Source organism: Aedes aegypti, chromosome 3 (genome assembly GCF_002204515.2).
Source record: "Aedes aegypti strain LVP_AGWG chromosome 3, AaegL5.0 Primary Assembly, whole genome shotgun sequence".
In the NCBI taxonomy this organism is placed as follows: domain Eukaryota; kingdom Metazoa; phylum Arthropoda; class Insecta; order Diptera; family Culicidae; genus Aedes; species Aedes aegypti.
Window position 1 is genome coordinate 33633033 of NC_035109.1, and position 11961 is coordinate 33644993.

An 11961-nucleotide genomic window follows, 5' to 3' on the forward strand; every position below is an offset into this window, starting at 1 on the left:
CTGAACGTCTGTCGATGCGTTATTTCATGCTTCGAACTCATCCATATGGATGAAGCAGAAATATTAAGAGAAATGGGCGGTGATGGAGTAATTCGAGTTTAGAGAATCATGCGACTTGAAGCCGGTAAAAAAAGTTAACACTCGGGCGCTGATTCTAACATTTTGCAAGACTACGTTCCCAGGTCATATGAAAGTCGGTCTACTTCATGTTTCCACTCGTCCATACTTTCCAAATCCTATGCTGTGTTATAACTGTTTCTGCTATGGACATACACGTACTCGATGTCCTGGACCACAACGTTGCTTCAACTGCTCAGGAAACTCACACGGGGAAGAGGAATGCGGCGAGGCTCCTCACTGCCGGAACTGCAACGATGGCCACCGTCCTACTAACCGACAGTGTCCAGTATACAAACAAGAGATTGAAGTTATAAAAATCAAAGTGCGTGATAATTTATCCTTCCCAGAAGCAAGAAAACGAGCCGAACTTCAAGCACAAGGCAGTTATGCTCAAGTGGCTGCACAGCAGAATGAGTTTGATAAGAAACTCAAGGAACTAGAAGCAACAATCAAACAGAAGGACGAACTCATCGCTAAACTGTTAGAAGATAACCGGCAGAAGGATGAAAAAATGGAACAAATGTTAGCGCAAATTTGGCAGCTAAAACAGCAAATCTCTAGTCAAGAAAAACCGCACTCCAGCAGAGAAATTAAATCAGTCCAACCGTCATCAGGTGTCGTGACACGCCCAAGAAATAACTCTCCAGCCCTAACACGCTCAAGAAATAATTCGCCGGCTATCCAAGAAACAAAACGCAGCCGAGCCTCTAAACAGCATACAGACTCGCTCACCAAACCAGCATCGCCAGATTGACTGTTTAACGATAAACTTGCGACGATCGACGCGCCACCATATTTCATATAACGGAGGAAATTAGAACTAACTTGGAGGTGATGATTTGGAGGTTATTTGGCAATTTGGAGGTTAAAATCCCCTCCAAACACTAGCGATTTTGCGGTGGGATGTTGATGTTTGATGACGAATAGACAAAGCCCACCCCCGAAGAAAACTGCAACCACTATTCCCACCCAACGATCGAAGTATTCTGATGACGGTATTTCGATATCTGAGATCCCACCCAATCACCGCCTTCGATAGCTCCAATGCCAAACACCGTTTGAATACACACGATGATGACCCATGCCTTACCACGGATAATGAAATAAATCGGTTTGAAAGTGAGGAATGTGCAGTACTCCTTTCAACGCAAGCACAGCAGGTAGATTAAACTGTCCGGGACGCCCTACCCCAACCCGTTGATAGTGATCTTGCCTCTGTGGCCGATGGAATTGCCGATAATACCACGATGAGAGTTTTTGAACATAGTAGGAGAATTCAAATGATTGTAGAAGAAACGGAAGATATCAACAACGAAACTACACAAAGTCTTTCCCTTATGCCGACCACTGTCGGTATTCACCAACGTAGTAGTGTAGTTCGTTCGACAGTGGTTGGCATTGGGGGACAAGACGTCCCTCAGGTCAGTTCCTTTAACAACCATGACTTAGCAGGTACTGCTGCGTCTGTTCCAATTACAGATCCGAGAACTTCACTTACCCAACCGGGGTACCAAAATACTCACTTGCAAGGAGACACGTATAGCCAAATCCACAGACAAGATATAGTCAGCTGCTCTCAAACTACACAAAGCCTTTCCCCAGTGCCGGTCGCTGTCGCGCGATTTCGGAAGTAGTGTAGTTTTTTCGACAGCGGCTGGTACTGTGGGACAAGACGTCCCACAGGTCAGTATCTCGCAACAACGTCCGTTAATGGAATTTACTGCCGAAACCATTCCTATTCCAGCCACAATCTTGAATCAACAAGCACCATCACGCGGTGCATCGGTGACGTCATCATGTTCGTCAGATATCCTGCCAGCTGTAAACAACAACGATAAATGCTTCGCGCTACAATGGAACATGCGTGGACTACGAGCAAATATCAGTGAATTGAAACAACTCATTGGAAAGTATAGCCCCTGCATCGTTGCTCTCCAAGAAACTAAGGTAAGGCAAACATCTGTACCGCCGGACTTTGTCGGCAAAAACTATTCACTGCTATTGGAACCAAAAAAAGACCACTACTGGCAGCACGGGGTTGGCCTTGCAATAAAAGAAGGCATTCCGTTCGAGCGCATGATTATCGACACTACGTTACATCTCATCGCAGTGCGCATCCAGAAACCTTTCCAAGCTACGGTCGTATCAATATACATTCCACCAAGCGCTCAGCAATGTGAGACAGCTCTGAATAACTCTTAGACCAATTAGATGGGCCGGTAATCTTTCTAGGTGATTTTAACGCACACCACTTAGCGTGGGGGTCGCAATCCTCGAACACACTCGGTCGTTTCATCGCAGAGACTACGCTAGCCAGGGGGCTGGTAATACTCAATAACGGTTCTCCCACACGTATCGACCCAGCGACAGGCAACACTTCGTCTATCGACATCTCCTTCTGCTCGGAGAGTCTACTCAACTGGCAAACGCTTTCGGATACGTGTAACAGCGACCATTTCCCAATGATAATTGGACTCCCGGGATGGTCAGATACAGCTACTACTCGGAAGAAATGGTTCTTCGACCGTGCAGATTGGTCTGTATATGAACGTATAACTGCAGAATTAATCCGATCAGACGAAGTGGGGGATGTTGATCGGTTTACGGCGAAACTCATCGAAGCAGCGACCAAATGTATTCCACAATCAAGTGGACAAGCTGGCCCAAAATTAGTTCCATGGTGGTTCCCCGAAGTTAAAGATGCTATCAAACGAGTGCGCATCGTACCTTCGTGCTGTGCGTACACGAATTCTCTCTGCTCTTGGAAGTTTTCTTAAAAACTACCTAAAGCAATAAAACAGTACTTTTCAGTGCTACACAAACAGTACTTTTCAGTGCTAAAATTAAAAACGGTACTTTTCAGTGCTACTTAAACAGTACTTTTCAGTACTATTTTTTCTACTATTGATCCCTTTACGATCCTTGTTTGGACCCGTGCCTTCGATTTTTCGTTGGACCCGTTGGCGAAAGCTAGCGGTGGTAATCCTTCTTGGACACCGTCTAGGGAAAAAACCTCTCGAAGGTCACGTCTTTCTCGTTTATTAACTAAACATGGTATCAACAACTAACAAAAGGAAGGGTGAATCTCTGAATTCACTACTTCCTTCCAAAAAAGTGGGTTTTAAAACTGTCACTACACGTGGCAAGAATGGAAGAAAGGACGCTTCCCCGGAATGCGAAGTTTCTTCCAAGGGTGAAATGAATAATTGTATTGAAATGAGCAATCAGTTCGATGCTCTAGACAAATTTTCCGAACACCAAATCGAAGCAGCCTCTAGCCCAGGCTCTTTGATTCAAGTGAGGAAGCAAAGAGTGCCGCCTATCGTGGTCAGTTGTTCCGAATTTGGGGGATTTAGGCAGGAGATCTTGAACTCCATTAGGGGAATCAAGGTTTCCTTCCAAATCGCAAAGAAAGGAGACTGTCGCGTTTTGCCGGAAACTCTTAAAGATCGTGAACTTCTTCTCAGATATCTTGAAGAGAAGAAGCACAAATTTTTTACTTATGACGACAAAACTGAACGTTTGTTCAAAGTCGTCTTGAAAGGTCTCTCAAGTGACTATAAGTCACCTGAAGAGATCAAAAATGGAATAAATGATTTACTTGGATTTTCCCCAGTCCAAGTAATCATTATGAAAAAGAGAACCCAATCTGGCATTGTTCGGAAAGGGCTTTCTCAAGAATATTATTTAGTTCACTTTAACAAAAAAGAACTAAATAATATTAAAGCTTTAGAAAAAGCTAAACTTATGTTCGATGTCCGTGTGACGTGGGAACATTTCCAGAAACCTGGAGGAAATTACCAGAACCCCACTCAGTGCCGTCGGTGCCAAAAGTGGGGTCATGGTACAAAAAATTGTCGCATGGATGCTAAATGCATGATTTGCGGAGGTTCTTCTCACGCTAAGGACGACTGTCCTGTGAAAGAAGATACCAGAAAATTTCAATGCGCCAATTGCAAGGGCCCTCACAAAGCTAACTTTTGGGAATGCATTTCACGCAAAAGAGTCGTTGAGGCTCGTGCCAGGCAGATGAAGGATAATATCCGTTTCGATAACGGTCGTTTCCGGAATTTGCCTGGTAGAGTATCGAACAATGCTCATTTTTCAGTTAACGATCGCTTGATTAGGAATCATACCCACCAGGAAGATCATAATCATGCTCATTCACAAACAAATTTTAATCCGTCGGGTAGCCGTTCGAATCTTTCAATTTCGAATGTATCTACCCACGGTAAATCCTTTGCCGATATCGTAGCAGGTAATTTGAACTCTTCCCCTGTTCGTTCCATGAGTACCCATTCTACTTGTTTCAAATCAAATGGAAAAAACCCTACCGCCACAGGTAACTCCTACCCCGCTTCTTCGTCTACCGAAAATTCCAATGGGAAATCATCAGATGATATGTCTGCCTCTGATTTTAATTTTCTAACTGAACAATTGAATCTAATGATTGATGCAATGTTCAAAGCCACCACTATGACTGAAGCAGTCCAAGTAGGTGTAAAATTTACAAATAAAATTGTTATTGGATTACGTTTTTCTAATGGATCCAAATAATAATTTAAATATTTTAAATTGGAATGCTCGTTCTCTGAATGGTAAAGAGGACGAGCTGTTTAATTTTCTTACAGCTAATAACGTGCATATAGCAGTTATTACCGAAACTTATTTAAAACCTGGATCCAAATTTAAAAAAGATCCCAACTTTTTTGTTTATCGTAATGATCGACTTGATGGGGCATGTGGGGGAGTTGCAATCATCATTCATAGGCGTATAAAACATCAACTGTTTTCGTCATTTGAAACTAAAGTTTTTGAAACTTTAGGTGTTTCTGTTGAAACACAGTTTGGTAAATATACTTTCATAGCTGCCTATTTGCCTTTTCAATGCTCTGGACAGCAAGTTAATTGGCTTCAAACCGACTTGCGAAAATTAACTCGCAATAAGTCAAAATTTTTTGTCATTGGTGACTTTAATGCCAAACATCGGTCATGGAATAATTCTCAAAGTAATTCCAACGGCAGAATTTTATTTGATGAGTGCTCTTCAGGATATTTCTCAATTCAATACCCTGATAGCCCTACATGTTTTTCCTCTTCTAGAAATCCATCTACGATTGACTTGGTCTTAACCGACTCTAGTCATCTTTGTAGCCAACTGATTACTCATGCTGATTTTGATTCTGATCATGTCCCTGTTACATTTCAAATATCCCAAGAAGCGATTCTCAATCCTATCAGCTCCACTTTCAATTATTTACGAGCCGACTGGAATATATATGAAACGTATGTTGACTCTAATCTTGATGTTAACATTTCTTTAGAAACTAAAATTGATATTGACAATGCTCTTGAAACCTTAACAAATTCCATTGTTGAAGCCAGAAACATTGCAATTCCAAAATGTGAAGTAAAATTTGAATCCGTGATTATAGACGATGATCTTAAACTCTTGATCCGTCTTAAAAACGTGAGGAGAAGGCAATTTCAACGCACTCGTGATCCTGCTATGAAAATTATATGGCAGGATTTGCAGAAAGAAATCAAGAAACGTTTTGCAGATTTAAGAAACAAAAATTTTGAAAATAAAATTTCTCAATTGGACCCCGGCTCTAAGCCCTTTTGGAAATTATCTAAAATCTTGAAAAAACCTCAGAAGCCTATACCGGCATTGAAAGAGGAAAACAAATTATTACTAACTAATTGCGAAAAAGCTCAAAAACTTGCTATGCAGTTTGAAAGTGCGCACAATTTTAATTTAGGACTTACTAGTCCAATTGAAAATGAAGTTACTCAGGAGTTCGAAAATATTCTCAATCAAGAGAACGTTTTCGAAAATGCCTGGGAGACTGATTTGGAAGAAGTGAGAACTATTATTAAAAAATTCAAAAATATGAAAGCTCCTGGCGATGATGGAATTTTCTACATCCTCATCAAGAAACTTCCAGAAAGTAGCTTATCATTTTTAGTTGATATATTTAACAAATGTTTTCAATTAGCATATTTTCCTGACAAATGGAAAAATGCTAAGGTTGTTCCAATTTTAAAACCAGACAAAAATCCTGCAGAAGCTTCTAGCTATCGTCCAATCAGTTTGCTTTCCTCCATCAGTAAACTTTTTGAAAAGGTTATTTTGAACAGAATGATGGCCCACATCAACGAGAATTCAATTTTTGCCAATGAACAGTTCGGATTCCGCCATGGACATTCGACCACTCATCAACTTTTACGTGTAACAAATTTGATCCGTTCCAACAAATCTGAAGGCTACTCTACTGGTCTTGCTCTTCTAGACATAGAAAAAGCATTCGACAGTGTTTGGCATGAAGGTTTGATTGTAAAATTGAAAGATTTTAATTTTCCAACATACATTGTTAGAATAATTCAAAGTTATCTGTCAAATCGTACACTTCAGGTTAATTATCAGAACTCCAGATCTGAAAGACTTCCTGTAAGAGCTGGTGTTCCCCAAGGCAGCATTTTGGGACCAATATTATACAATATTTTCACATCTGACTTACCTGAGTTACCTCAGGGATGTCAAAAATCTTTGTTTGCGGATGACACAGGCCTCTCCGCCAAAGGACGAAGCCTGCGTGTCATCTGTAGTAGATTGCAAAAAAGTTTGGATATTTTTTCTTCATACTTGCAAAAATGGAAGATTTCTCCTAATGCTTCCAAAACTCAACTAATAATATTCCCACATAAACCAAAAGCTCTTTATTTGAAACCTTCAAGTAGACATGTTGTCACGATGAGAGGGGTTCCAATAAATTGGTCAGATGAAGTTAAGTATCTAGGACTCATGCTAGATAAGAATTTAACTTTCAAAAATCACATTGAGGGCATTCAAGCCAAATGTAACAAATATGTAAAATGTCTCTATCCCCTTATTAATAGAAAATCAAAACTTTGTCTTAAGAACAAGCTTTTGATATTCAAACAAATTTTCAGGCCAGCCATGTTGTATGCAGTACCAATATGGACTAGCTGTTGTAATACCAGGAAGAAGGCTCTGCAGAGAATTCAAAATAAAATTTTGAAAATGATTCTGAGGCTTCCTCCCTGGTATAGTACCAATGAGTTACATAGGATATCCAATGTTGAAACATTGGAACAAATGTCAAATAAAATAATCAATAATTTCAGGCAAAAATCGTTACAATCTTCTATTGCCACGATTAATGCGTTATATGTTTAGGTTAAGTTAGGTTAAGTATATTAAAAACTTTTTTTTTCTCTTATAAGCAGGTGAAATCAACTCACCTGTAAAAAATCTGAACTGCTACGGCAAATGAAATGTAATATGTTGTTAACAAAATGTTAATAAAATCTTAGATTTGTTTTACCAAATTAGGATGATAGTGTTGTCTAATAACACAGAACACCTAGATATAAGAAATAATGAATGTAATGTTTGGAATGATACTAATAAAGAAATTTAAAAAAAAAAAAAAAAAAATGCTATCAAACGACGACGAAAATACGATCCCTAAGGCGTATGGATGATTCGGATTGTGAAAGACCAGCTGCTCTTGAAAGGTTCCAGGAAGCGAGAGCAACAGCAAGAAAGGCCATAAAAACAGCAAAACAACAATCTTGGGAAGACTTTGTAGGTAAATTATCACCCAGCAGCACGATCACTGAGCTCTGGAGGACAGTGAATACACTTCGCGGCAAGCGACAGCACCAGACCCCCATTCTTAAGCTAGCGAACAGGTACTCGGATGATCCAAGCGAAATTGCAGAAGAATTAGCAAAACATTATAGCGAAAGGTCACCGACATCCAGCTATTTGCCGCTTTTTCAAAAAGCGAAAGAAAAAGCTAAACAACAACGCATAGACTCCTTGCTGAATACCAACGATCGTTACAACATGGATATAACCCTGAACGAACTCTTGTGGGCACTTGACAAAGGGCAGAGTGGTTCAACATCCCATGCTTAAACACCTTCCGCTGTCCGTCAAGCTAATTCTCCTAGAGATTTTTAATGGTATTTGGCGCAGTGGTCTTTCCCTTCTCCTGGAAAAAAGCGATTATTGTGCCCATACCAAAACCGAAGTGCAACACCCCCGAACCTGATACGTTTCGACCGATTTCGCTTACTAGCTGCATGGCGAAAGTACTTGAACGTATCATCAACAGACGTCTGATCGCCGAACTGGAGTCCTCCGGCAGACTTGACGAGCGACAACATGCCTTTCGCTCGGGGCGCGGTGCGGATACATATCTAGCCGAACTTGAAAAATCACTCCCAATGACGGATGAGCATAGCCTAATAGCTTCTTTGGACCTATCGAAGGCCTATGATACTACATGGCGACATGGAATTCTTCGCACCCTTAAATCTTGGAGAATACGGGGTCGTATGATGAAACTTATTCAAAGCTTCCTCTCCGAGCGGATGTTTCAAGTTTGCGTAGGTGGACAACTGTCTCGCCCACATCGATTGGAAAACGGTGTCCCACAAGGCTCCGTACTATCAGTAACACTCTTCCTTGTGGCCATGCAACCTATTTTCAGAGTGATACAAAAAGGAGTGGAAATCTTGCTTTATGCAGACGATATTCTTCTCGTAGTGAGAAGCCGAAAAACGGAGGGGCTGCATCGCAAATTACAGTCAGCCGTCTAAGCCGTAGAGAAGTGGACAAAAAGTGTTGGCTTCACGATCTTTGCTACTAAGTCTTCAACTTTTAAACTTGTCATTTTCAATTACCTTTGAAATTCTCCCAAGGGTATTTTAAGCAACTTATCCACGATTTGATAAAGCGATTGATTATGAAATTTTCCCACTTTCCAGGCAACATTACCGCCAGAAATGTGAACTACATGGCTGTACGTTTAGTGTCGTCATCCAGTGAAGCGCATACTGAAACGAGAATAGAACTCACACTCCTCAACTCGATACGGCTAAGTGTTTGCTATCACGGCTATCACTAACCGCACGTCCATGAAGCCAAAAGGAACTCCGCAAAGCTGATTAGCTTTTCCAGATATGTTATGGACAAAAGTGATAAAATTCAGTCTTGATAATTTCTATTGGCTTGATTTGGTATCACTGTACGCGCTAACATGCATTAAGTATGCTGGTAGTTTTTCAGTTGTGCCAGTGCAAAATCAACTGATTTTCTTTGATTCGAAATCGTGAGATGAATTAGCAACAATCATCAACGATGCGTACGAATTTCAATGACGGCCTAGTTCGCCTTAAAATATTTCCAAAACTCTTCGAAAAAATGGTGCACAAATTGTTCCAAGTATCAAAGAATTTTGCAGATATTATTTCTAGTATTTTTCATAGAATACTCTACGAATATCTACGAGGTTTTTCGAAAAGACCCCTTGGAGTAGTTTTTTTTCCAGATATACAGGAATTCTTCTAAAACTCTTCAAGAATTATTATGAAATATATTCAATCATTTTCTATTGGAAGCATGGAATAACATGGATTTTCTAAAGATATGTCAAATGGATTTCTTCAGGGATTCGTAGAAAGATTATTTTACGTACGCGCCAGCAAGGTGGTCGTGTTTGCGTATTAACACATTGCTAAGACGGAAACGTAAAAAACAAGTATGTTAAAAATCTTGTTAAAATGACAAATTAACAGACACACAGATTCCACTCATTAAGGGGAAATTATGTGTTTATAGGGAGCCTTCCTTAGCCGAGTGGTTGAAGTTCTCGGCTACAAAGCAAAGCCATGCTGAAGGTGTCTGGGTTCGATTCCCGATCGGTCCAGAATCTTTTCGTAATGGAAATTTCCTTGACTTCCCTGGGCATAGAGTATCATCGTACTTGTCCCATTATATTCAAATACGGAAATGGCAAAGTTTGGCAAAGTTAATAACTGTGGAAATGCTCATTGAACACTAAGCCGAGAAGGAGGCTCTGTCCCAAAGAGGACGTAATGCCAAGAAGAACAAAAAGAAGAAGTATTCACTGATGATACATGTAATCAAGAGAAGCGCGCGAACAATGGCTGACTTGTTTGCATCTATGGGTAAAGAGTCTAGCTGCTACAAGTGACCATAGCACTGATAGTGATAGTAGCGATCGGTTGATCGCTATGCTGGTCCAGTTATTCCCAACACATTCTTCTTCTTCTTGGCATTAACGTCCTCACTGGGACAGAGCCTGCTACTCAGCTTAGTGTTCTTATAAGCACTTCCACTGTTATTCATTGAGAGCTTTCTTTGCCAAAGTTGCCATTTGCGCATTCGTATATCGTGTGGCAGGTACGATGATACTATTATGCCCAGGGAAGTCAAGGAAATTTCCATTACGAAAAGATCCTGGACCGACCGGGAATCGAACCCAGACACCTTCAGCATGGCCTTGCTTTGTAGCCGCGGACGCTCACCAATCGGCTAAGGAAGGCCCCATTCCCAACACATACGGAAATTAAATAATCTCATGTCTCCAGAGTTCGATCAATCCAAACGATTCTAGAAATATCTCTGAGGGAATCCCAAAAGTCTCTGGAATCCAAGAAATTCCACCACAATCCCAAAAATCTCAAGATTGCCACAAAAATCTTAAAAAAGCTGCCGAAAACGATCCTGGAGCGATAAATCTCACGCCATGGCAGTCACAATACCTTGAGCCAGTATAACAACCTACTAGGTATTCCTTATTGCTCCATTTTCACCCCAGCCTATGCAGGCTTATGGAATAGATCATTTCTGAAGCTTTCATCCTTCTCTTCTTACGTCACTCAGCTTTGATTACGCAGCAGGTAACAAACGTGCTGTTTGGAACCACGGTCGCCTTTTACTGTATTGTCATGGTCGCCATGTCTACCAGTGATATGTTGACTCTGTCCTTTGTGAGGTAATTAGCTGTGACTGAATACGAAATGGCGAGTTCCTTGTACCATGCAGTTTAAATTTAGTAGCATCAAATTTTGGAGGCGTATTTGTAATACAATACATTTAATTAAATAGCGATCATCTGAAACCCAGATCATGTACGATGTGCCGTACGGTTCAATATATTAATAAAAATATTTTCTACTCACATCAAAGAATGCTTTCTCGTCAATCTTCTTAGACGGCACCGGAGCAGCTTGTGGTGGTGCCTGCGCCACTGATTGCACTTCCGCAAGTTCTAAAATGACATCACGTATCAGTATGAAACCCGCTGACCATATACCATTGCCAAGATTGATCAAACTTACCAATGTATCCCTTGCAATTACAGTCCTCCATCGCATCGTAGTACCTCAGCTGATGTTTATGGGAGTCCAGCACGAACCACCGCTGCTTCCAGTTTTTCAATATTGCACCTCGTTTGTACAGATATCTGAAATTAGGTACATTAAATGAATGTTTTCCATCCTGTGGATTACAAACTCACCCTTCATGCGTCCGATCATCCGCCACGTTACTACTGTACTGCTCGTAGTAGTGCTGGCTCGTCGTGTTAGCCGTGTTCACACTGGACGATACGCTGTTGTTGTCGCCCTGATTCCTCGCCAACGTTGGCTGGGTGCCTTCGACCGCCTTGTACTTGGTGCAGTTCTTCGGTACCGATTCCGCGCACTTTTCGTGATAGGTGTTGCCGCAGTCAACACATCTGCAAAAGGTGTGAAGATTATTGAGGATCGTAAGGTTTCAACAGGGTTCCAACTTACCTTAAACCGTTGAGCAGCGGACCCCAAAGAACATTACCACAGTGGTTGCAGTTGATGGGAGCAGAATAGGCGTGCTTCTCAAAGCGATGCGGATGCAGGAAGTTCTCCTGGTGGTATCCGACCTGACGGCCGCGCATGATGATCTCCAGAGTAGATCTACGGAAGGAAACGTAACTTTCAATAGTCACTTGAAAATTGTGAATA

At 41.1% G+C, this 11961-nt stretch overlaps 1 protein-coding gene across 1 annotated transcript in view; it reads right to left on the bottom strand.

Annotated features, from left to right (window-relative positions):
• The window catches only part of LOC5567377 (myotubularin-related protein 13), a 92021-nt gene that overhangs the window by 17941 nt on the left and 62119 nt on the right, over window positions 1-11961 (bottom strand). Inside the window, exons 5-8 of the mRNA XM_021852007.1 lie at window positions 11758-11913; window positions 11481-11699; window positions 11302-11426; window positions 11143-11231 (exon numbers count right to left, since the gene is read on the bottom strand). Of these exons, the coding sequence (XP_021707699.1) occupies window positions 11143-11231; window positions 11302-11426; window positions 11481-11699; window positions 11758-11913 (589 nt within the window). The remainder of the gene's footprint in view (window positions 1-11142; window positions 11232-11301; window positions 11427-11480; window positions 11700-11757; window positions 11914-11961) is intronic.